We start from the raw sequence: 26,769 nt of genomic DNA, 5'->3' as shown, positions 1-26,769 counted from the left end.
CTCTCTCTCTCTATATATATATACATACATACATACAGTATATATTTATATACAGTGTGTATATATTAATTATTAATTATTATATATAGTTTATTTAACAAAACAAATATGCTTAACACCACATCTGATTATTGAAAGAAACTGATTTTATTTATTCATTTATTATTTCTCTAAGGCCAATTTATATAGTTTATGTTAATTGTTGTCTTTTGTGCATAAATATGCATGTGTGTTACTTAGCATAACACAAAATGTATGTGCATTTTAAAAAAATAAAAATGTAATCACAAAGAAGCAATTGTCAAACTGAGGCACTTAAAATAGAAGTAAATTAGACCAAATTTAAAATCATAAATGTAAATTTAATATCATGAAAACATTTGTAAATTTATCTGAGAAGACAATACAATTTTAAACTTTGGAACAAAAAGGTTAATGAGTTCATCATGATAATGTTTTGGGGCTATATATTTGGATTATTTGAACATGTTTGAATCAGCTACATTTGTTTTCATTGTAAGTGCCTCAGTGTAACAGATTTTCACCTATGTTTTAGAGAAATAGGAACATTACATTATTCAACAAGTGCTGCTGATTGAGCTTAATTTAACTCTGTGAACATATATTCTCTCCAATAACTAATCTTAGTATAGACAAATTGCTGACAGAGTATATATCATTTCACATATACAGTATATAACTAACATAGATAGCAGCTCAAATGAGATTGCTGGTAATAAATAATGTATTTTGCCCAAATATATAGCAAAGTGTCCATTCAGTCTAACTGATCGGTCATGAAAACACATTTAAGATGTCTCATTTATGATGGGAACCCTTTTTTAACTTTTCACATTCTTCCCATTCCCCGAAGTCATCATTAGTTCCTCACATGTTGTCATGCGTTTCAATGCATTTTTGCATTTTCCTCATCTTGGCCACAGTCTTATACAGCTGTAGTTTTCTTTTATATTTCTCCTTAGACGCATCATGACCTACTCTTCCACTCCCCACCCCCATCATTCCCAAAAAGACTGTCCAGCTGTTTTTTTCCATAGAAACACGCGTATAAACAGTCACACACAAAACTCCTTCCGTGTCGACTTTTTTCATGTGTAAGGAGGCCAAATGGGTCTCATGGCTTGATATAGGCTGCTTTGGTGTTGGTACAAGGCCGGTAATTATTTTGAGAGCAAAATGTGTTTAGTGTGTTAGTGTTATTGTGTTTACTTTATCTGACTAAGCGGATGTCAAGAGGGTGTATTTGGTTTATATTGCCTTTGATTGGGCGCCAAATTCCCCAAGAATCCGCCTTTGCTGCGAGGGCCTGTCTCGACAGATTTGGCTGTTGATGTGATGAAAACACACATTTATTGCAGAACAATGATTGCTATAGGACAGATCTTTATAAGTGTGATGGTAGGTGGAAAACCTCTGCTCTGTTATCTCTCAACAGATGTGAGGAGATCTTGATGACAGGGAGATGATGGTAAACCCAATGTACTTTTGGCTTTGAATAAACAGCTTTAGCACCTTTCTTCTGTTTGCCTTTGCTTTTCTGTTCTCTAGGTTAAATGCAAGTTTGACTGAGCGTGTTGTTGGCATTGTATCAGGCTGATGGGATGGAGATGGATCTCACTTAACTTTAAGCTCAACTAAACACTAAGCTAAGATAAACTAACAATGCAAAACTAAGCGAAGAGATAAGAGACTACAGAAGCATGAAAATAACTGGACATTTTCCATAAGATCTGACTGGAAGAGTGTTTAGATATCATTCATTCATACACTCACTCACTCACTCACTCCATTAATTAATTAATTCATTCATTCATTCACACCATTTATTAATTCACTCACTCACTCCATTCATTCATTCATTCGTTCATTCACTCACTCCCTCACTCACTCCATTAATTAATTCACTCACTCATTCATTCACTCACTCACTCTTTTCATTCACTCACTAACTCACTCACTCTCTCACTCCATTCATTCATTAATTCATTCACTCACTAACTCCATTCATTCACACATTCACTCACTCACTCACTCACTCACTCACTCACTCAATTCACTTATTCACTCACTCACTCACTCACTCCATTCATTCACTCATTTACTCACACACTCCATTCATTCATTAATTCATTCTTTCATTCATTCACTCACTCACTCACTCACTAACTCCATTCATTAATTAACTCACTAACTCACTCATTCACTCACTCACTCCATTCATTCATTAATTCATTCACTCACTCACTCCCTCACTCACTCCATTAATTAATTCACTCACTCATTCATTCACTCACTCACTCTTTTCATTCACTCACTAACTCACTCACTCACTCACTCTCTCACTCCATTCATTCATTAATTCATTCACTCACTAACTCCATTCATTCACACATTCACTCACTCACTCACTCACTCACTCACTTCACTTATTCACTCACTCACTCACTCACTCCATTCATTCACTCATTTACTCACACACTCCATTCATTCATTAATTCATTCTTTCATTCATTCACTCACTCACTCACTCACTAACTCCATTCATTAATTAACTCACTAACTCACTCATTCACTCACTCACTCCATTCATTCATTAATTCATTCACTCACTCACTCACTCACTCACTCCATTCATTAATTAACTCACTAACTCACTCATTCACTCACTCCATTCATTCACTCACTCACTTACTCACCCACCCACTCCATTCATTCATTCATTCATTCACTCACTCACTCACTCCATTCATTCATTAATTCATTCTTTCATTCATTCATTCATTCATTCACTCACTCACACACTACATTCATTCATTAATTCATTCTTTCATTCATTCATTCACTCACTCACTCACTAACTCCATTCATTAATTAACTCACTAACTCACTCATTCACTCACTCACTCCATTCATTCATTAATTCATTCACTCACTCACTCACTCACTCACTCCATTCATTAATTAACTCACTAACTCACTCATTCACTCACTCCATTCATTCACTCACTCACTTACTCACCCACCCACTCCATTCATTCATTCACACATTCACTCACTCACTCAATTCACTTATTCACTCACTCACTCACTCACTCCATTCATTCACTCATTTACTCACACACTCCATTCATTCATTAATTCATTCTTTCATTCATTCACTCACTCACTCACTCACTCACTAACTCCATTCATTAATTAACTCACTAACTCACTCATTCATTCACTCACTCACTCCATTCATTCATTAATTCATTCACTCACTCACTCACTCACTCACTCCATTCATTAATTAACTCACTAACTCACTCATTCACTCACTCCATTCATTCACTCACTCACTTACTCACCCACCCACTCCATTCATTCATTCATTCATTCACTCACTCACTCACTCCATTCATTAATTAACTCACTAACTCACTCATTCACTCACTCCATTCATTCACACTCACTTACTCACCCACCCACTCCATTCATTCATTCATTCATTCATTCACTCACTCCATTCATTAATTCATTCTTTCATTCATTCATTCATTCACTCACTCACACACTCCATTCATTCATTAATTCATTCTTTCATTCATTCATTCACTCACTCACTCACTAACTCCATTCATTAATTAACTCACTAACTCACTCATTCACTCACTCACTCCATTCATTCATTAATTCATTCACTCACTCACTCCATTCATTAATTAACTCACTAACTCACTCATTCACTCACTCCATTCATTCACTCACTCACTTACTCTTCCACCCACTCCATTCATTCATTCACACATTCACTCACTCACTCACTCACTCAATTCACTTATTCACTCACTCACTCACTCACTCCATTCATTCACTCATTTACTCACACACTCCATTCATTCATTAATTCATTCTTTCATTCATTCATTCACTCACTCACTCACTCACTAACTCCATTCATTAATTAACTCACTCATTCATTCACTCACTCACTCCATTCATTCATTAATTCATTCACTCACTCACTCACTCCATTCATTAATTAACTCACTAACTCACTCATTCACTCACTCCATTCATTCACTCACTCACTTACTCACCCACCCACTCCATTCATTCATTCACTCACTCACTCACTCCATTCATTAATTAACTCACTAACTCACTCATTCACTCACTCCATTCATTCATTAATTCATTCACTCACTCACTCACTCACTCACTCACTCCATTCATTCATTGCTGTTTAACATAAAACAATACAGCTTTATATATTTATACAGTATTTCCATAAGATTTGAATTGAAACTAATGGGGTTCAAATATTTGCAGTTACTATTGATTTATTTATTGTTCAGTTTTACATTATAAAACAATACAGCTTTATATACTGATAGTTATTTAATAAGATTTTCCATTAAACCAGAAAATGTTAAAATATTATTTACTAATAAAATTGTATTTATTAATTTACATACTGTATTTATTTACTTATAAGTGTGATAAAATATAATTTTTTATTCAGTTTAGCATCATAAAACAATACAGCTTTATATATATTTACAGTTTTTCCATAAGATTTGACACAAAACCTGAATGTGTTTAACTTTTTCATTACGATTGATTTTACAAAAGCAGTACAATATTTTATATGTATACAGTTGATTTATAAAGAATTTATACAAAGCAGTTGTTTTTATTTATTTATCTAAATAGTTCATTTCTGTTGTCATAAAACTAGTTAAAAATAATCAAACATGAAAATTATAAATTCAATAATAATTATTATTTTTTTACAAGTAATATGATATATTTAATAGATATTGTAGTTGTTGTTGACATATTCAGTCCATCATCTATATTTTAATTTGGAGAGTTTTGTGAATCTCCGTTTGTTTTTTCTGTTTCTATGAGTTATGAATATTGGGTGTGTTGCACCACAGATGGTTTTACATTATATGAAAACGGAAAAAATTACATTTGCTTACATATGCTGTCAAGGCTAATGATGTTTCTGTGCTCTGTATCTCTCTTGGTGACCCTTTCAAGTGGACGTTGAGAAAGAAGCACAAATAAAGACATCTGTAATGATGACTGAGCTCAAACGCAAATGTAAGTTTCTTCACTGACATTTATTTACATGAAGGAAGGAGCAGGGTTTGTATTAAGTAACATCGACTGCTAGTTCTTCCTTTTTTCCCTCCTGTCTTACAGTCTTGACCTCATAACCTCTGTAAAGAGAGGGTACCAGGCACAGAAAGAAAGGAAGACAGGAGAGAAAATACAGACATGACACACAAAGATCGGAGATACTTGCAAATGCACATACATACTCTTGTTGTGAATACCAGTTTCATATTTTCCAGTTAGATTCTTGTGAAAAGAATATGAATAGACATGTCCATGAATCTATGTACAGACTTGTAAAGCTGTAAAGAAAGAAACACTTATATATAGTTATTGCTCTGAGGAGATTGTTGCTCAAATAGTAGATATGCTTTTTTGGTTTTAGAAAATTATGTAATCGTGCATTTCACAAATCGTTCTCCTGGATCATCCCAAGTATGGGCTTTTACTGGAAAAAGCAACAAGATACAGCAGCTCACAGGCCTTATATAACAACAGGAGCGACCAAGACAATAACACACACAGTAAGAACCAGAGTGAATAGAAAAATACCAGGAGGTGTCAAAAAGAGAGTTATTAGGCAGTGTAAATTATATAACTCAGACAAATTGCTATAATCATGCATAATTTTAAAAAGATGGGCAGTTGGCAACTATTATATTTAGTATATTCATTCATTTACTTACTTAGTTTTATTATTCCACATTTATTATTTACTATTAGGTCCTAATATATATTCAATAAAATTTGTGTATCTGTGAGGTTGTTGGTTGGTTTTATATAGTGGCAGTCTTATGCCCTCTGCTGACCACAAAATGACAATATTTCTAGAGACAATATCTCTTCTTTTTTTTTCAACACTAAGGAAAAACTAAGGATTTATGAGGCATAACGCAACCAATTAATAACATAAATCATCCTCACAACACCAAGTAAACCTATCATGTTTGAAAAATTTTTTAAAACCCGTTATACATAATTTATTGATCCTACTAAGAAAACTCAGCTTATAAATATTAATTAGGTCATGCTACTTACATTTATTTACTTGCTACATCTTATTGGAGCCTCAAGTCATGAATCGAATTAATATTAATATTTCACAATATTTATAATATATAATGCTCCGAAGTCAGCGAAAACAACAAAAGCAACGTTTCTGTCTTTTTATCGGGCAAAAAGCCAACACTTTATGGCATAAATTATAATTAGCTTTCCTTGGATAAGTCGATGTCGTCGTCTTGAGGTAAACTAGCAGTTTTGACTTTTAATCAAGCCGTGGTGAAATGCCAAATAACATTCCGATACTGTCCAGTCATGTTGCGTGATTAATATTCAGAAGCCAAACCAATCTAGCTAATTCGCCAGCTGACGACGCCAACTTTACCAACGTCTGCAGTTCAGCCAATCGGTAGAGCCAGCTGGGCGAGCGTGACGTGGCGTAGTTAATATTCATAAGCCAGTCCTTCGCTTTTAGGATTCGCGTATTCGCCAGCTAAACCTCGCCAACGTCTTCAGTTCAGCCAATCGGTAGAGCCAGCTGGACGAGCCTGACGTGGCGTCATTAATATTCATAAGCTAGTCCTCCATTATTCGCGGATAGAGGGCGCTGCTGCACACAAGAACAGCTCAACGCTGAACTTTCATCGGTCACGACAACAAAGTATAACTTTCCTCCATGGAGACAACAAATCTGCTGTAACTTACTGTGAGGATAAACCAATGGAAGCAACAAGTAACAACAACGAGGAGCCGAAATTAACTCCAGGTAACGTTATTTATAGAGTTCACCCAGTGCGGTTTTATTTAAGGACTTTTGAAAGGGTTTTAGTTTTGATTAGCAGATAACAACAAAAATAAGAGTCTTTTTATTATTTAATTATTATTATGTTTTTTAGATAAGTATTGTTTATTGTTAGTTCGATCTGATCATATTTCGTTTTCATGATGATACTTGTAATAATGTTGTTTTCTGACGGTCGGATTTAACGTTAATCGTTACGTGTCCAACAGCTGCTGATCAGCTCTGGGTTTAATCACAGATGTAGGAAAAGATCGAGGCCTTCAACATGTTTTGGTTCTACAGGGGAAACTCTGTGTCACATAACAACACATTGCATCTTATGCTATGCATTTCCAGTGCATATGACCTCGAGACCAATGAGTACTACATATACTGAATCATTAAAGCATCATGTAATAGTGTCATAATGCCTTATGCAAAGTTGTATGTGGTCTCCAATATCAGAAATCATACAAAATATGTTGGACCTAGAAGCTACACCCTTTTCAATATTCATATGAAGAGCTCAGATGCACAAGCCTCTAATTTTCTCGCATTTCTAGACATTTTAATTCTAAAATGAGGCTCCTATGTTTATGTTCAGTTATTTCACTTTAATTGCATAGAAAAGGAGCTATACTTTGCTATCAGAGTAAAATGACTGAACCTAAACAAATAAAAATGCTAATTTTAGATGAAAATTTCTGATGGCACTTAAGGGCTTTTTACATCTGAACTCTTTATATTAAATTCACACAAAGTAGTTTTCTTCTTCAAAGCAAGACAATAAGGTCATAAAATGGTTTAAAGATGTATTCTACTTGGATCCATGTAATAAGCATGTAATGCAAATGTGGAGGACTAGATGTGATGTAACAAAGTTTTTGTGTACCTGTAACCTTCTTAACAGGAACTTTGTAAAAAAAATATATATATATATATTTAGCATTTTGTCATATTATTGTTACAGACCCAGGAGGACAGAAGCATGATCAGTCACCAGCAGAGAAAGTGTTTGGTCGGCAGCTGAGTGAACCGGGGCGCTTTGCATACGCTGGGTTATGTGGAGTGTCTTTGGGCCAGCTGTTTCAAGGACCTGAGCAAAAGTAATACATTTATACACAATAACAATAATAACAATTTATTGTTCTGTTTACTACTATACAGTAGCATTAGAAGGTTTGGGTTGGATAAGGAAAAAAGTCTCTCATGCACACCGAGGCTGCATCGTTAACAAAATAAAGTACCGTAATAACAGAAAAATGTAAAAATATTATTACAATTTAAAATAAGTGTTTTTTATTTGAATACATTTTAAAGTGCATTTTATTTCTGTGGTGCAAAGCTGTATTTTCAGCATCATTTCTCTTGTCTTAAGTCTCATATAATCCTTGAGAAATATGCTGATTGCTGCATTTTTTTCAGGAATCTTCAAAAGAACAGCATGTATTTGTAACATTATAAATGCCTTTACTGTCACTTTTGATTCAGTGTGTCTTTGCTGAATAATAACATTACATTTCTTGAATGGTTTGGGGTTGTGAATCTTCTCTTTGATGTTTTCCCAATGCAGATGTTTTCGTGAGATGTATCTGGAGGGGCTTGTTCAGTGGCTGGCTCTTGATGAGTCGGTCATGCCGGTCATGCAAGCGTTCCTGGCAGGGCTCGGGTTCGAAGGCACTGACACCTTCCTGTCCATCTTGCACGCAGAGCCGCTGCTCGGAGCCGGAGCTTTACCCATCACTCAGGTACATGTGTGACATGAACCCAGCATTAACATACGAATGCTCGCACAACTCACTGTTTGTGACCTCTTCTTTTGTTTTTCAGGATCTAGTCTCTTTCTCTGTCAAAGATGGTGAGCTGATGTTTCACATTTAATTAGCTGGTCTTTTTTTCAATTGCATGCATAAAGAAAAAAAAAATTATTTAAAATAATAAATATTAAAATATTATCTCACAAAGAAATGTCCGTTTTTTTTATTATATTTTGTATGAAGATAAATGAATACTGTTAACATATTTTGCATTGTCATTTTAATTTCTAAATTCTTAAGAAAACTCCCATCCCAGTGCTTCTTACTGCAGTGAAAACAAAACATTATAAAAAATGTAAACATTACAATATTATCTACTTAATGTTAATTTATGCTATTAATTATTTATGTAGATGTGAAAATAACATTACATTAGTTACTTTTAATAATATATAAAACATCTTAACTGTGTTTTTATCCACATTGGTCACACCAAGGTAGAATGTCAATGAAAACTTGCATAAAGAAAATAAAGCATATTTTTATGAGATGTATTTATTTATTATATTTTTTTAAAACCTATTTATAAACAAAAAAGAAAAATTACCATAATGTGTATAGATGTTATTAATTTAATAAATCATTAATTAATTTATATATTATGTATTTCAATTATATATACATACATATATAAATGTTAAAATGTGTGTGTGTGTAACATATATATATGTTAATTACCATAATGCATCTGGATGATTTATTTGTTATTTAGATTTATTTATTTTATTAAAAATAAACATTTGGATTTGCCTCATATTTTGGAATTTGCATCAATGATCCTTTTACTTTCCTGTTTAATACCGTGAAGCTGCTTTGAATGAAATTTCAGTTGTATAAAGAGCTATAAAAATAGAGGGTGGCGAAATACTTCTAAAAAATTTCTTGCATGCTTTCTGTGTTTTTTCTTTTGTTTTTTTCGGCAAAGCATGAACTAGTCTTTTCTCTGAGATTCGTTCTTCTTCCTCCAGCCTTGTTTTCCGTGTAATGAGCGATTTTTGATTCTTCTCATGTAGGACATTATGATGCCAGGGCTCGAGTTCTGATCCGACATGTCAGCTGTCTGCTGCGTGTGACCCAACAGCAGCTGGAGGATTTTGAAGAGACTCTCGGAGAGAAATTGAGAGAGGCAGTAGAGGAGAGCGAGTGAGTGAAACGTCCTCCCATCATCAGCTGCTGCCTCTTTATGGGGTTTTTGGGGGGTTATCAACATGTCTCTGAGAAACACAGAGTCACAAAGAAAAATCAAAACAGGGGCACGATCAATATCATTGTGAAATCAGTGCTGTAATCATTTTGACACAAGGAACAAACTTGAATGTTTTTGCTGATTTCTGTCTTTTAATGTGTTCTCTGCTGCATGTGATGATGTGGACCACGCACAGCTGTGAGTATTTTGTGTATATGCAATCTAGGTCAAGGTTTTTCCTTTCAGTTCAGCACTTTCATTTAATAGAATAGAATTGACAATGAACAAGAGCACTGAGCTTTCAGAAGCTCCAGTGAGCATATTATGAACCAGACTGACATTCTCTCAACAGAGAAGAGTCATCGAGAAGACAAAAGAAAGAGAGAGGTCGTAAATTACGCCGGTACCTGCTCATCGGACTTGCCACTGTGGGTGGAGGGACGGTGATTGGTGAGTCTGAATGCCACGGGACGTTTGTTTTAAATTACACTGGCCAATGAAAACATGCGTATACCTGTTTATTTGTTTGTTTATTTTTTTAGGATTTTTCTTTACTTATTTAGTTAGCTTAGTAAAAACTAAATTAATGCAATGGGTCTGTATTTATTTAAAATATTTATTAAATTTTTATTAAAACAATTAAATGGCCGTAATGTTTTCTAAGTGGTTTACCTACCATAATGCATACAGTACAATAATATTTTATTAGTGACTATTATTGTTGTTATTGTTGTTGATTTTATTTAATTAAATATATCTTTTAGTTTATACTTAATTTTACTGTAATACATTTAGATGTTTATTTGAATAATATAAAAAACTTACTGTAATCCTTCCGGATGTTTAATTTGTGTGTGTGTGTGTGTGTGTGTGTGTGTGTGTGTGTGTGTGTGTGTGTGTGTTCATAAGTTTACATACCCCTTGCAGAATATGCAAATATGTAAGTAATTTTAACAAAATAAGAGAGCTCATGAAAATTGCATGTTATTTTTTTAGTACTGTGCTGAATAAGCTAACATGCAATTTTCATGAGCTCTCTTATTTTGTTAAAATTACTTAAATATTTGCATATTCTGCAAGGGATATGTAAACTTATGAGCACATACACAAATTAAACATCTGGATGGATTACAGTAAGTTTTCAATATAAATCAAAAACATCTGTGTAAATATGTAAACTTATGAGCGTAATAAATATATATATATTTGGCAGGTGTTACAGGAGGCCTGGCAGCTCCTCTGGTGGCTGCTGGGGCAGGAGCGGTGCTGGGGGCGGGTGGAGCCGCTGTGCTGGGATCAGCCACGGGCATCGCCATCATGGCCTCCATGTTTGGAGCCGCAGGGGCCGGGTTAACAGGTGAGCTACAGTAGCTGAAACTAAACCAAAAAAAAACATAGTAACAATAATAAATATTATATTGAAATTTAAATTTAAAAAAAATAATTATAATAATTGTTGTTATTATCAAATGAACTATTTATTGAACTTTGGCGTATTTTATGATTTGTATTTATCATTAGTGTTCATTGTAAAATCATTAGAAAGCCTCTCTAAGGGTGCTTTCACACTAGCACTTTGATGTGCACCCGGGTTTGATTGACGTTAGACTTCGGTTCGTTTAGATGATGTGAACGCTGTCTTCTGAACTCAAGAGCGAACCCGCGAACCACACCTGAGTCCACTTAAAAAGGGTGGTCTGGGGTACGGTTCACGTGGACTCTGGTACGGTTTTCGCTGCAATTGAACTTGGGTTTGGACCAGGCAAGCATTACATTAACACGACTTTAAAGCAGTGTTGGTGTCTAAGGTTCTGTTCTTTTTTGGAGGGCAAGTGATTTATAGAATTTCTTACACAATTCTTGAAATCAAAAGGGTTGAATCACTAGCTTCGTTACAGGTTTGATCGATGAGCAGATGGCAGTAATGATAAAGTTACAGTCTGATTTCTGGTTCAAATGGAGTTTTATATAATCCTGATTTCATGGCACATTCTCAGCTTTCATTCAAAGTGAACTGAGCTCAAGGTGATTGGAGCTGTTTGCTTTCATTCAAATGCAGTTAGTGTTCGCAGATTCTGTGTTTCCTATCTATATTTATTTTCGTTTATTTTATATGTATGAAAATACCAAAAGGTAAATTAACTTTTTTTTATTCAGGCTATAAAATGAACAAGCGTGTCGGCGCTATAAAGGAGTTTGAGTTTCTTCCGATGAGTTCTGGAAAGCATCTTCATCTCACTATAGCCGTGACCGGCTGGCTGTGCAGCGGCAAATACAGTGAGTGCCACAGTTAACCTTATCTCCATCAAAATAGCATGTTTTTTCAGTTACTATTTTGTTTAAAATGCTCTTGTGTTAGTACTACAAATTCTATTTTTAAAATATGTACTCTATGATGGTTATTAATTATTAAAGGAATGGTTCACCCGAAAATGAAAATTTGCTTAATTGTTACTCACCCTCAGGCCTTCCAAGATTTAGATGAGTTTGTTTCTTCATTAGAGAAATTTAGCATCACATGATTTGCTCACCAGTGGATCATCTGCAGTGAATGGGTGCCGTCAGAATGAGAGTCCAAACAGCTGATAAAAACATCACAATAATCCACACCACTTCAGTCCAATGAAGCGTGTTTGTAAGAAACAAATCCATCATTAAAGTTGATCCCCTGTTGTTCTCTCACAGCAAAATCCAGAGCCATATTTGTTTAGAATTGTTTTGGACTGTTTTTGCATATAAACAGTTCTTTATATGCGCATATTTGCGCGTCTAGTTCGATTTTCCACCTAATATAACCCCAATATAGCCTACAGCTACTTTTCGCTAACAAGATAATGTGTTTATTCAGAGGACGTGTGAAGGACAAAGTGGAAAAGCCCCGAATGCTCGCTCAACACCAGCCATCTTGCAAACAGAAAACCGCCTACCACTTGCCCCTCCCACAGGAAGTGGATTTTGCCTCGGACGCGAGTCAATTTCGCTTCAAACTCTTGCTTTCTACGTGCGTCTATTTCGCTTTAGATGCGCGAAATGCATTCAAAATGTTCAAGCGGCAAACTATACGTGGTAGACGCGAATTTGATGCTCTATTAGTGTTTGGTGTGAACACAGCATTACAGAGGACTCACATTTGAAGTTAAAATATCTTAAAGATGAGTTTCTTACAAACATGCAGCTTTTCATTTCATGAGGCATTAACTGGTGGACTGGAGTGGTGTGGATTATTGTCATGTTTTTAGCAGCTGTTTGGACTACCAATCTGACGGCACCCATTCACTACAAAGCAAACCATTTGTGAGCAAGTGATTCAATGCTAATTTCTCCACGATTTCTTTAATTTAATAATAAAATATCTATGAAATATTGTTCACACTAAGGTTCAGATTCTCTTGGCTATCGCAGGTTCGTTTCAGGCTCCCTGGTCCAGTCTTGGAGCGTGTGGCGAACAGTACTGTCTGAAATGGGAGTCGCGTTATTTATTGGAACTGGGCTCTATTCTGGATTCATTGTGGGATGGGCTTGTTAGTGTCGTGGCTCAGGAGGCTCTCAAATACACAGTGCTCTCAGGTATGTCTGCTTTACTAATGCAAGTACGCTATTAAAAAGGTAGAACTACTGGTTTGAGGGAAACAGACAATCTCCTGTGCTTTATCTTACCTTATTTATATGAGTGTTGAATTGTGCAGTCATATTAATTCACTTTATCTTAAGTCTGGTCTGAATTGGTCCATCTTTGACAGTCGATTCAGCAGGGATGTGTTTAATACAGGAGAAGTGTCTCTTATTGTTGAGCTGGAGGCTCTGTTTCATTTATTCATGTGTATTATAATAAATGAAGATCCAGTGGAGGAACATTTAATGTTTTACTGAGTGGCCGGCGAAGCTTAAATCAGCATCGGCATTCTCTCTCATGCAACTTTAGAAGCGCAATTTGGTCTTTTCTCCAGATCATAGTCTATTTTAACGGAATCACAAAACAAAAGAAAGCAGAATGTTAAGAACCTAGAATATTATAAAAAAGAATTTACATTTTAAATGCATTCAAATAAATGCAAAAATCGATTCATCAAAGAATCATAAAAAGTTGAATTAAATCAGCATATTAGACTGAAGGATCTGAAGGATCATGTGACAGTGAAGACTGGAGTAATGACGCTGAGCAACAATTTTTTTCTACTTTTCCACCCCTATTTTATACCATGCCTCAAAATGGCTTCATTTAATTTTAGCATCATGAAAGAATGTTTTAATTGTCACACATTGCATTACGGCTTCCAGAATAAGCGCAGTGCTCATTCTCTTGTCTGTGTTCAGGCATAGTCACGGCTCTGACATGGCCTGCCTCTCTGCTGGCTGTGGCCAGTGTGATCGACAACCCCTGGGGAGTGTGCCTGAGTCGCTCTGCAGAGGTGGGAAAACACCTGGCCCAGGTGCTCCGGAGCCGACAGCAGGTCAGAGTCCTGCGAGACATCCACTTCTTCAAGATTCTCCTTAGGCTTTGACCATTTCAGCTCAATGCGGCTTGAATTGACTAATCTGAGGAATGTTACGGGTCACATAAAAGCTCCAAGGACAGTCAGTATCTGTGGCTCATACTCAAGGAGAAAAAAGCTCCTCAGTTTTAATTCAAAGGCACAGTTGCTGATGTTTATATGGCCAGAAGGTCAGATGAAATTCTGATAGCTTGTAAAGTAAATAAATGAGATCTTTATTACAGCATGACAGATTAATTACATCAAATGCATATGAATCTTAGTTGTTACTTCATATCTCCCAAATGTCTGACGATGATATTTAAAGGGGGGGTGAAATGCTAGTTTTCACTCAATATCCTGTTAATCTTGAGTACCTATAGAGTAGTACTGCATCCTTCATATCTCCAAAAAGTCTTTAGTTTTATTATATTCATAAGAGAAAGATAGACTGTACCGATTTCTCCCGGAAAAACACGAGCGGCTGGGGCGTGACATGTGGGCGGAGCTAAAGAATCATGAGCACGAGTAGGCTTTTGCTGAGAGCGTTTGGAAGCTGTGACACAGATCCAGAGGCTGAAATTTAACAAGAGCAGCATCAGCAACGAGGTCTCTATGTGGTATGTACTGAAACTGTATATATTTGCTTAGCGGTTTTGGAAAATGACTAAGTTCCACTTTGTCGTCTTTTTTTTTTTTTTTGTGGAAAGTGCAGTTTGATGACAACATCGCATGTTGTTTACTTGATGTGCTTACGCGCCGATAGCTAAGTTAACAACCGAGATATTTGAAGCAGTTTTACTCACCGCCTGCGGTTCCAACACACGATCGTGACCCTTTTTCATTGGGACTGCATTATCCTTAAGAAATAAACTATGCGCAAATCCAGCGTCAAACTGGGCTTTGTTTGTAAAACAAGCATCTTCGAAATGCAGGGAACAAACAAAAACACTTGCACAACTCCGTTAATGCTCTGTAAAAATAAACTCCATCCACTGGTCCCTTAATGCTGTTTTTTTTGGTAATCTGTGCAGGGTTGTCTTGCCCTGGCAACCAAAAACACACTTCTTTTGTGACTTTTCGCGACGCTCTCGCTCTGATCAGTGATTGTCTGTGCTCAGCCTCTCTCTGCTCTGCTATACGGGAGCGCGCGCTCTTCCGGCAGACGTGCCTGTAAGACCCATATAAGGAAATTCCGCTCCATCTAACGTCACACAGAGCCATACTCGAAAAAAACTTTCCGAAACTTGTGACAAACCGGAAGGAGTATTTTTGGAACAGAAATACTCCTTCAAACGTACAACTTAATTTTTGAAACTTTGTCCATGTTTAGCATGGGAATCCAACTCTTTAACAGTGTAAAAACCTCAGTATGCATGAAATAGCATTTCACCCCCCCTTTAAATACCTAATATGGATGTTCAAACTCTGTAGTTTAATGTTCATTTAATGCAATGCAATACAATCATGATTGAGAGATGAACAAATGAGTGTTCCTCAAAAGCCTGTTTCCTCATATTTGGTGCATTTTAGCATGAATATTCTGAAAAATTATGCATTTGCTTCAGTTTATCTTGAAATGTTACCATTACAGTATTACTAAAGTTGTTCTTATGTTTGCTTTTTTTAAAACAGTATAGATTTCACAGCAAAAACAAATTTTTATAGTTATATGCTTAAAACAAATCTATAAAAATAAACTATTAATCAGATGCCAGAAGGCATGTAGTAGTCGATGGTGTACAACTGTTTTCCAACAATGTTTCATTATGTTCAAGACCTTATTTTGTATTAAATATGATACAGTAGGCTTTATAGAGTGAATCGCCTATATAATCTTAACCCAGAATATTCCTTTCAAATATGTGTGCAATTATCTTTAATCTTTGTGCAGGGAAAGCGGCCTGTCAATCTAATTGGATTTAGCCTTGGAGCTCGTGTCATCTACTTTTGCCTAGAAGAGCTCGCTAATGATCAAGGTACACTTTTTATTCATTTTAATGAGGGAACATCCTTTTGTCTTCTTTAAGACCTTGTGTCTCAAGAAGAGTCCACGTGAGAGAGCTGGACACGGCCAAATTTCTGCAAGCCAGATTGAGTGGTGTTCTCTCTGGATGAGAATCTGAGAGGTGTGAGGCTGTAAATGAGAGTCGTTTGAAGGACATTGGTCTCTTATTATCGGGCAGGAAGTGAAGGTGTGGTGGAGGACGTGGTGCTGCTGGGGGCTCCCGTGGACGGATCCGAGAAAACATGGCAGCGACTGTCCAAGGTTGTGGCTGGGAAGATTGTTAATGGATATTGCAGGTAAGAGAGTTTTTATGGGTAAGGGGTATGTTCAGACTTCAAATTTGCCATTATGATTGCCCATTTTAACAGTTCATTTAACTCACTTTCTTTTTTCTCGTGTACACTACTGTTCAAAAGTTTGTGTGTGGTAATATTTCTTATAATGTATAAGTCTTTTATGCTCAGTAAAAACAGTAATATCATTTGAGATGACAACTATTTTCTATGTGAATATAATTAATAATATAAGTTTTTTCAGCATCATTACTCCAATCTTCAGTGCCACACGATCCTTCAGAAATCATTTTAATATGCTGATTTGCGGCTGTCAAAATATTATCAATGCTGAAAACCATTTTTGTTGCTTAATGTTTTTTGTAGAAGCTGACCCAATTTCATATCATGTTTTAAACCGTTTTAAAATGGCTTCATTTAATTGGATTCTTTGCTGACATTAGAACAACGTTTATTAAAATCTCTCATTATAATAATTAAATATTACCTTTTGTCAATTGAATGCATCCTCGATGAATAAAATAATAATTATTTAATTTTACTGACCCTGAATCTGAAATAGAGGTGTATGTTCACAGTTACTGAGGCTGGATGCTTGTGCAGTTTCTTTCATTAAGTTAATTCCAAACAGTTCCTCCACTATCTGCTAAACTTTTCTGCTTATAAACCTAAAGACATCGGTTATGATGGATATTAAATGACTATGTGACTTCATCAATGGGAGAAAAACAATGTTATGTCAGATTTGAATGGAAATGAAATAAAATAATGCCTTCAAATGAAATCATTGAAGTAACACTTTAACAGATTATTTCATTTTATTGAAATGGATTATGTTGGGCAGTTCTTTTAAAATGAAATTTAAATGACACATTCATCAAATTAGATTTTAGACCACTAGATAAAGAATTATAAATTACACTTTATTCATTTAGTTATTTATTAAAAAGTAACAGAATGTATCAACATATTAGCATGTTTGAAAATGTGTTTTTATTGGTTTAGAGGGGATTGGCTTCTTGGATTCCTGTATAGAAGTTCATCAGTCCAGCTTTCTGTTGCTGGGCTCCAGCCAATCAATTCGCAAGATCGCAAAATAATCAATGTGGATCTGTCATCAGTGGTAAGCAAGTGCATGTGTGCATTGGGCGTCAAGTCCCTGTTCTTAGTAGATGTTCTTGGTGTCTGTGAGATGCATTTAAATTCAGATTCAATTTCCTGAATGGAATAGTAACTACTCCACACAATGGCATGACATTATAGAATCGCAAAGTCAAAGTTTAATTTCCTTCCAGCTTGCTAAGATTTGAAGTCATCTGAAGTTACTTTTTTTAACACCCTTGCCATGAATAGAAAGGGCATTGTTAAATTGTCACCAACAAAAGACTACAATTAATGTAATTACTGTTGCGGGAAGTTGCTCGTTGATATTCAAGTGGAGTCCTTAAATACAGCACTATCTCATAAAAAAGGCCAAATTACCTAAAAAAAAGAAAAAGAAATGTGTCATCTATACAATGCACAAATGTCATCATGCCGCCATCCATTTGATATATCACACTAGTCTTAATCCAGGACAAAAAAAGAAATGCTTGTGTGTCTTTTGTTAAGTCTTGTTTTTTTGTGAAACCAGCAAAATGATTTTCATGTTAATTACACAGCTTAGATAAGTCTGCAGGAGATATGGCAAGGTAATCAGTTCAAGAACCCTGGTTATGCGACTGCAATGTGAGGCATTTGATGAATTGCACTTTCGTTTGGCATGTGAAGAAATGTTAATGAGTAACTCAGTTTGCATTTCCTGAAATAAATACCAGAGCTTGTAAGACGGCACATGAATAGTGTTACAGTTTTAGGTTTAAATTAGGCTTATCAGAGCAACTGTAATCTTGCTGTTCACATAATCTTTCACTGTTCACAATGTAATGCAATGTCAAAGCAGCTATAGTGAGAATCTGTTAAAATGGACCAATCACAATTCAGTACACATATATTGTTATAATAATGACCAGATGGTGAATATTAATCAAAGGGAGATTTCCAAAAGAAGTTTAGAAAAGAAATAGCATTTTGTATAGTATCAAGTAGGGCTACACAATTAATTGAATTTCTAATCGCAATTACAATTATGGATGTCACAATTACGTAATCGTTCAAAGCGGCAATAAATCATTCAACGTCCACTTATGTTAATCGGCACACTTAAGATATGTTTTTTTCTTTATACAGATTATCTTAAGGGTTTTCCATTGTTTTATTTTTAGTATAACATTATAATACCATTCGTATTTTTTTATAATTTAAAGAAGAAACCAACCTGCTATATATTTGACATTTGAGGCTTATTACTATAGAAAAGCAATAAAGGTTCGTCAATTAGAGTGTTTTCAGCTTATTTTCATACAAAAATACAGCATGCATTTGCATAAAAAATGGTATTAACATCATTCAATGTAAATTGTAATAATCGTAATTAATAATCGCAATTACAATTACAAGGGAATAATCGACAATTGATTTTTGTCTTAATCGTACAGCTCTAGTATCAGGTTCATAAAACAAGGTTTTTAGCTCAAATAAACTAAAATTGTAATAAATAAATAAATAAACTAATAAATTAGCTAAAATTGGAAGTGTTTTTCATATGTATTTTTTATTTGACTTATTTAGCAAAGATCAAAAACATTGCAAACCCTTGAAAAGTCTGTGTGTCTATTTTACATATTAATTTGTGAAAAATTAAATATGGCATCTGCCCTTATGTACATTTTACACTGGTCCTTGCCTGTGCAAAACTAAATTAAAGATTGCACACAGTCTATGTATGTTGGTTCAGGCATCTCTTTTTATAATACAAAACTATTACGAGTTTTTCACTGCTTTTATCATCCACCAGTGCATGAAAAAATATGTAAATTTGATCACTTAAAAAGGTACTACATTTCTTGGTTTGAGGTATAATACATGCCCTAGTTATGCACCAAAGCTTGTTTTTTCTGAAAAGTTTACAAGCACCACTAAAATTAGAATGAGGATATCAAATTAATAATGCTAAGTAATGTATAGTATTTTCCACTTGCTTTATGAATACTGGCTATGTTCTGTCCACCTCTTAGGTTAAAGGACACCTGGACTATATGCGTCAGATGGACACCATCCTAGTAGCAGTAGGGGTTCCTACCAGGGAAGAAGCTGGAGCCATGGGTGGCAAACTACCGCTGGTACATTTATCTCCGGAAAAACCAGGCACTCCAGAATCAGATGGTCAGAGCAGAGTCAAAGGGGAAGCATCTATGGACATTTCAAACAATGATACCTCAGACACCACAGAGGCAAATGTAGATAAATACAAGACACAGACTGTAGACAGGGAACGGTGCGAGAGGAAGGACTCTGAGAATGGCTGGGATATCCCTGATATATCTGATTTACTGGACTCCATCAATGAATCTGATGGCGTCACTGATCCCTGTCAAGGGAACACACATTCGATATGCACTCTTGGAGGCAAGGATCATGTTGAACCATCTCAGGATCAAGGCAAAATAGACCGAGAAGATGAAAGTGAGACAGACTGTGAGCACACGTCCTGGGACTGGGACGACACAAAGTGGACTACTGAATGCACAAACACAACCTACCAGTCGCACACTGAAACACAGGAGCAGTTAGTCAATGGCAAACCTGCTGGTTCTGAGCCAAGAGCAATGAAGTCATGAAATTTCCTTGATTCACAAATCATAAAATGTTGAGTCGGGTCTAGATGGTAAATCTCGTTCCAAGAAACTCCTGAGATTCGCATTTGCTGCTACCAAGATTAAGGATTAAGCGTAGGTTGCTGTGGGACTCAAATAAAGACAGTGTTTGAATTTCACGTGTGAATCTTACAAGACTTTTAGAAGAAGAGTTCCCATCTAGACCCCACCCAGAGTGTAAGTTATCAGTATAAGCTAGAACCAACTGGAACATTGACTTTTTGTCATCCTGGAATTGTCTGATAATATCTATGTTATTTGTGTATACCATTTCTAATTAATAGCGATTTTTTTTTTTAAGCACAAACACACCTTATCTGTTGCAAACTGAAGCACAATAGCAGTTAGTCAATGGCAAACCTGCTTGTTCTGAGCCAAGAGCAATGAAATCCTCACATTTCCTTGATTCACCAAATGAGGTTTGGGTCTAGATGGTAAACCTCATTCCAAGAAACTCCTGAGATTTGCATTTGCTGCCACCAAGATTAAGGGTTGGGCGTAAAGGTTACCGTGGGACTCAAATAAACACAGTGTTTAAATGTCACATGTAAATCTCACAAGACTTTTATGCTGGGTGCACACCAATAGATCTTATAAGTTTTTCAAAATATGATAAGACCACAAAAATGAGGATCAAATTTCCTAGATGTAACCATTTGCGGTATATTGCAGTATATTGGAGAATATCATGTAATATATTAGGCATATATTCTTTTATATATTTATTTTTTCCAATATATTGCAATATATTGAAAGCGGCAATCATTTGTATATTTTGCAATATATTATATAATATAGGTGTCATCAATATATTATTAAATGTATTCAAATATATATAATATTAGAAATAAAAAGGGAAAATAATATATCACAATATATTTTAAGAAATATATTGGTAAATATATTTTCCTTTCGTAAGGATGTACAAGCTTCCATGTTCCATCATCTCGCTTTCTGATTGGATATTGTTTCGTTTCACGTGATAATCTCCAGAGCGTGCGCGCATTTGTCCTTGAGGTTCCCCTCACACATCAGGATTTCTGATCCTAAATATTAAACATGTTGAATATTTACGATTCGCGATCGGGGCGGCTCCGACATTCTTCCGATCAGGTTCGGAGACTCTTAACACACCTCACACCAAGGAAAAATCTGATAAAATAATCTGTAGTACCATCAAGATAATCAGGACATAGATTGTCGGAAGTGGGGAAATCGGCCCAGAATCAGCCCGATTATCTTTTTGATGTGTACCCAGCATTAAAAATATAACCAACAGGAACCTTGGCTTGTTGTCATTCTGGAATTGATAATGTTATTTATGGATATCATCTCTAATTAATATAGATTTTTTTTTTAAGCACTGTAAATATAATTTGTGATAAACTGCCAGTATTCTGTATACACCATTTGCCCCCTTCATTAGAAGTGGTTTGTTGTTTAATTAAGATGTGAATTACAGCTCCACAGACAACCCACTTGACATTGTGAGAGGTATTAGTGAGATTTCTTTCGCTCTCGTCTGCTTTATCCATCTGTTGTTTTGGTTGTTATGGTAATGAATGAAGCGGGATGCGTGTTGAGTTCTAAATGTACGATCTCTGTGGTCTGCCTCGAGGAGCGAAGCAGGCTTCCAGTTTAGGCACGACTATCCCATTAACACCTATCCCATTGATTTTTTTTTTTTTTTTTTTTTTTTTTTACATGGTACATTTCAAAACATTTTTTCAAAAACCTGTAATTATAAGTCTCACATCTTGCCGTTCACAGTACATTGCACTTCTTTTGTTGTCTCGGTTGGAGTGTCAATCATCTAATGTATCGACCTGGTTGGGCAGCAGCAGAGGCAGATCGATCCCGGCGTTTTCCGCGTCGAGAAGGTTAACGGCGTCCGTGGCCGTCACCGGTAGTTGAGGTGGGTCGGACACGAGGGAGGGGGGTTCAGTGGGCAGTTGTGGCTCCCCTGAGTTGCGTAGAGAAAGGGAAAGTGGCAGCGATGGCCTTCGAGGGGCTTGCGATGAAGAACAGCAGGGTAGAAGCCGTGCCAAAGCCCTTTTGAAATCCCTCATGAACATTGGGTATATAATTGGATTCATGGTGCTGTTACAGTACCCCAACCAGGTGATGGCATCGAAGAAGGAGGGTGGTACACACTCACACACCGCCTGAATGTACAGAAGAAAAGGTCTTAGATCACAAAATCGATACATAATGTAGTTGAGACTCAATACCAAAGAGGTGGAAAAGGTCAAAGATGTCTAGTTCGTCGGAAGACGATGTTAGGATGCCACGGATGAAGAAGGGGAGAGTAGGAGACCGAGATAGAGTGCTATTCACACACCATATTGTGTGTGAAGGAGGGCTAGAGACAGGCTTGCCCAGAAGCTTGAAATCTGAGCAAAGTGAGGGACACAGATGGGGGACGGGATTGTTGAAAGCTCGAGAGCAGGATAAGGAATAATTAAATAGGTTTGTCATACTGCAATTAGTTTGCCACCCATCCTCTTTTTTTACATGCTTGTAAACAAGTGAGTTGATGTTTTTTGGACTGACCTGTGCCATGTTGATGATAAAGAAGGGAAGCCAGGCACTGAAGAAGAGACCCAGGAGCACTCCCAGGGTAAGACTGGCTTTCAGAGCTCTCTTCCTTTGCCTGTGTGCCAGTCTGCGCTCACTGTTCACCGACAGCTGAGAGGAAGAGACAGAAAAGAATATATTCATCGAGATTTCACAGTGATTCTCCTGCTGAGAGATGGTTAGTAATGTTACCTTAGCCTGGGGTAATTATTTATGCCTTTCCCTCTCTCAGATGAAAGCTCTTGAAAGTGACAGTGCCTCACAAGGTCTTTGCTGTTCTCTTGAATAGTTCTACCCTCCCATTTTGCCCTTCCTCATCTTCAAATGCCTTATTGGCACCCTGACACCCTCATCTTGTCTCTCATTACTTTCTATTCAAGTCCTCAAAATTGAATTTTCCTTTTTCCGCTACATCTCTTTCAACTTTCTTTTTGTGTTTGTTAAGGTGCGGGGAATTCTCTGCACATTCTCAGCAAGCTGCATTGTGTCTGTAATCACACATCCTTCACTTGCATAAGCAGTGGCTACGTAAATTACCAATAGGCCAAAACAGTTTGAGAATGCATGCACTTCAAGTTAGAGGCCTCCTCGGGTCCTAAAATCCATTCTCCGAGCCGAATATTATTCTGCAATTTTGCCTACATGATACATGTTATTTCTCAGTTTGCTTTCAGTTGTGACCCGGATTTAAAAAATAAACATGAACGCTTGATAAAAAGTAAATTGATAGCCTAATAAATCATGTTATTTACCTCATCTCCGGTGAAGGACTTCTGTGCACAAAAAAGAAAAGCCCTGCATGAACACACCGTGTAATATTCCTGATCTCATATCTGTAAGATAGATTTCAAGGTTACAAACTATGTTCAGTTTTTTACGTGTTTCTCAAAAATGGACTTAACATGAATGCACATGTTTGCCTCCGGGATAGTTTAAAAGAATTTAGCTCTTATTGGGTCCATTTGGAAAAAGCACAAGAAATTACCCAAAGCAGCTAATACAAAACCCGACCCATGTCCAAGATCCAAGGTCAGATCCAAGTGGACCTGTGAAGACCTCTACTCAAACTGGCTTAGTTTATCGAGAGTTCACAACAAGGATTTGCACACACATGAAGCAAAACATTTATCTAATAACTCTACTCTAGTCCTGTCACTTCACAAATTGAATTTCTATCCTAATCTTTTCTCTGACTCTGGACTTCTCACCGGAGCTTGCCGCAACCCGGGTGGCTCCTGCTGGCTGTAGTCGTTTCCATCCTGGACGGCGTGTCTGGGAGAAGCAGGGCGAGATGGTTCGCCGGGTGAGTGATGTGGGTAAGCGGGATGAGTAAGAGCCTCCACCTGTCGTGCCTGTCTTCTGGCCGCCAGCAGGATCCTGCAGTAGGTGAAACAGATGGCTGTAGAGGGCAAGAAGAAGGTGAGAAAGGTAGCCACGAGGGCGAAGGGGAGAGTCACCCGCAGGCGGCACTGCGTGGATGGCGTCCCTGATGTGGAAAGCTGGAAGTACGAAGCAGGGTAGAAGGAACTCGACTGGGAGACTGTGGCGTTGGCGGGATCATTCTCGGAAAGGTGTTGGGAGCGACCCAGGCTGTGCCAGTCCATCTTGATCGGCAGAAAGGAAGTGAGGGCTGCCAACCCCCAAGCCCCACCCACCAGAAGCAAGGCACGAGGCGGGGTCATGTGCTGTTTGTATCGCAATGGAGAGATGATGAGGAGGTAGCGGTCCAGACTGATGACACACAAGTTGAGGATGGAAGCACTACAGCACATCACGTCGAAACAAAGCCAGACGGGGCAGAATCCAGGCGCCAGCACCCAGGTCCCACAAAGCACATTGAGCATGGCAGGGGGCATCACGACCAGAGCCACCATCAAGTCTGACAGGAAGAGGGACACCAGGAAGCAGTTGGAGGTGCAGCGCAGTGACCGATGTGCAAACACCAAGGCGATCAACAAAATGTTCCCACAAGCTGTCACCAGAATTATGAGGGACAGCATGACTGCGAGAAGCCAGGGACCACTGCCACTAATGCTCCAGCCTTCACCGATAGTACCACTGTCATTGTAGCTCCTGTGAACATCCGCACCTGATTCTGCCTCTACTCGAGCGATAGGTGAGCCACTCATCATCGGAGAGTTGAATAGGACCGTGTGCGCTTCCTGGGGTCTCGATGAAGCGAACACACATCCAGCGTTTTTCAAGTGCATCGAGAGAGTGATGCTGAATGTGAAACGGTTGATCTGCGGGTCACCTCAGGTGGCGAAAAAGATCAAGATGTCCCGTTTATAGTATTCCTTTCTGTCTTTCCCCTGGCGAGGTCGGTGATTTCCACTCCCTCTGTGTGCCTCAGTCACATCAGTGCAAGGATATTCAGCTGCCATCACTCCATTTGTTAACGTGAGATGAGCAAAGCAATAAAATGACACATTTCCTAGTCACTAGTCTGGCTTCTTCAATGCTTAGCACCAGTATGAGCAATTCTGTGCCTGTCAGAGTATTTCAAAGCTACGTGTCATGATGACACTCTTTGGGGGAGGGCAACCGAGAGGTGGGCTTCGGTACGAGAGAGTGTGAGAGAAAGAGAGGGAGCTTTACAAGAGTAAGACTACCATACAGATATTTTTAGATGAGTGAATTAAAAAACAAACTTATCTCGGTCTGCTTCTTGCCATTAAGGTGGATTTCTGTTGGCTTTCTATGCATTTTTATGAGCTCAAACGTTCTTTATTCAGTAATTGTGTGGCTGTAATTGAGTAAAAGGGTGCGGACGAGTGCACTAGAGGTAACTGTGTTGGCATCTTGGCTGTTCCCTGCACTCTTCTAATCCCTGTATCGTCCACTTCAGGGTGCCTTCGGGATCCACTCTCTGCCGCTGGGCATAAAGCGTGTCTGAGCATCGCACTCTTAATGCGACTTCATGCACATTCACAGCCAATCATTATTCAGAGTTCATTGAGGCGAGCAATTAGCATCTAACAAAAGGCTTATGTAAATGTGAGATGTAAAAAAAATATGCAAGATTGTTAACAAATGATTAGAATGTAATTTTACAAGACGTGTTGGTGTGTGTGTGTGAACACTTTTTCCTCTTTGCCTCTTGACACTGACATTTGGTACCAGAAACAATTTTTTTATTTATTTGCGGTTGATTGTCAAATCAGACTGCATGTCGTCAATACAGTTGCACAATGGACTTTTAAATGCATTTCTCAATATGGTTTTTGCAAACTGAGATGTGGAAGTTTAGTCATACTGTACTTATGTCCAAATGCATGATTATTTTTTGTTCTTTTTTTTTCTAACTGATCATGATCAGTTGTGTTTTCGAGTGTGCATTTATAATCGTGAAAACACATCGGAGAATTAGAACTGAGAAAGAATGGGTTTTGAAATTAAAATTTTATTCCAAGCTGAATGAATTTAAACGAAACTGTTGTACAGTTGTGTCAAAAGCAATAGATTTAATTTCGCAATTGTATAATCATTACAGACAACATGCCTGCAACAGTTCTTTAAAGCTTTACTCCTCAACAAGGTCATGCATGAGAACTTCTATATATACTTCTACCTTTATGTAAAAAGCAACATTACAATAGTGCAATTATGTATAAGCACGGCAGATTTCAGAAAAAATGAAATGATGCTTGTACTTCAGTACTGTCACCATGCCAACAAGGCACAATGTTTTGCTTTAAGCAAAGTAAGTGCACTAGTTTAGAATGGTTGCCAAATATCATCATGGCCCGGG

General features: G+C 37.1%; 2 protein-coding genes across 2 annotated transcripts; one reads left to right on the top strand and one right to left on the bottom strand.

Moving 5' to 3' along the window:
* Positions 1 to 6,726: 6,726 nt before the first annotated feature.
* Positions 6,727 to 21,919, top strand: tmco4 (transmembrane and coiled-coil domains 4). Its single transcript, XM_052594395.1, has 14 exons — positions 6,727 to 6,895; positions 7,881 to 8,016; positions 8,484 to 8,658; positions 8,741 to 8,768; positions 9,741 to 9,870; positions 10,266 to 10,363; positions 11,127 to 11,270; positions 12,071 to 12,190; positions 13,316 to 13,480; positions 14,228 to 14,364; positions 16,280 to 16,364; positions 16,572 to 16,689; positions 17,692 to 17,809; positions 19,803 to 21,919. The coding sequence occupies exons 1-14, from the start codon at positions 6,850 to 6,852 to the stop codon at positions 20,403 to 20,405; spliced, it is 2,103 nt and encodes a 700-aa protein (XP_052450355.1). The 5' UTR covers positions 6,727 to 6,849; the 3' UTR covers positions 20,406 to 21,919.
* A 327-nt stretch (positions 21,920 to 22,246) lies between these two features.
* On the bottom strand, positions 22,247 to 25,269 carry LOC128011709 (5-hydroxytryptamine receptor 6). Its single transcript, XM_052594397.1, has 3 exons — positions 24,227 to 25,269; positions 22,995 to 23,129; positions 22,247 to 22,606 (listed from the first exon to the last, which is right to left on the bottom strand). Exons 1-3 carry the CDS (start codon positions 25,226 to 25,228, stop codon positions 22,247 to 22,249), a joined length of 1,497 nt encoding a protein of 498 aa, XP_052450357.1. The 5' UTR covers positions 25,229 to 25,269.
* Positions 25,270 to 26,769: the final 1,500 nt, after the last annotated feature.

This window comes from Carassius gibelio, chromosome B23 (assembly GCF_023724105.1).
Source record: "Carassius gibelio isolate Cgi1373 ecotype wild population from Czech Republic chromosome B23, carGib1.2-hapl.c, whole genome shotgun sequence".
Classification (NCBI taxonomy): domain Eukaryota; kingdom Metazoa; phylum Chordata; class Actinopteri; order Cypriniformes; family Cyprinidae; genus Carassius; species Carassius gibelio.
Note: the sequence above shows the minus strand (reverse complement) of the source record. Positions and strands in the feature narration are given on the sequence as shown.

What these genes read in the sequence shown, in the direction of transcription:
- tmco4 (XM_052594395.1), top strand. Translation starts at nt 6,850, where the DNA reads ATGGAAGCAACAAGTAACAACAACGAGGAGCCGAAATTAACTCCAG. An exon ending in GGAGCCGAAATTAACTCCAG is followed by an intron (nt 6,896 to 7,880) that starts GTAACGTTATTT and finishes TTATTGTTACAG; the next exon opens with ACCCAGGAGGACAGAAGCAT. An exon ending in GCTGTGCAGCGGCAAATACA is followed by an intron (nt 12,191 to 13,315) that starts GTGAGTGCCACA and finishes TGGCTATCGCAG; the next exon opens with GTTCGTTTCAGGCTCCCTGG.
- LOC128011709 (XM_052594397.1), bottom strand. Translation starts at nt 25,228, where the DNA reads ATGCACTTGAAAAACGCTGGATGTGTGTTCGCTTCATCGAGACCCCAG. An exon ending in CCGGGTTGCGGCAAGCTCCG is followed by an intron (nt 23,130 to 24,226) that starts GTGAGAAGTCCA and finishes TCTTCCTCTCAG; the next exon opens with CTGTCGGTGAACAGTGAGCG. An exon ending in TTATCATCAACATGGCACAG is followed by an intron (nt 22,607 to 22,994) that starts GTCAGTCCAAAA and finishes CTGTACATTCAG; the next exon opens with GCGGTGTGTGAGTGTGTACC.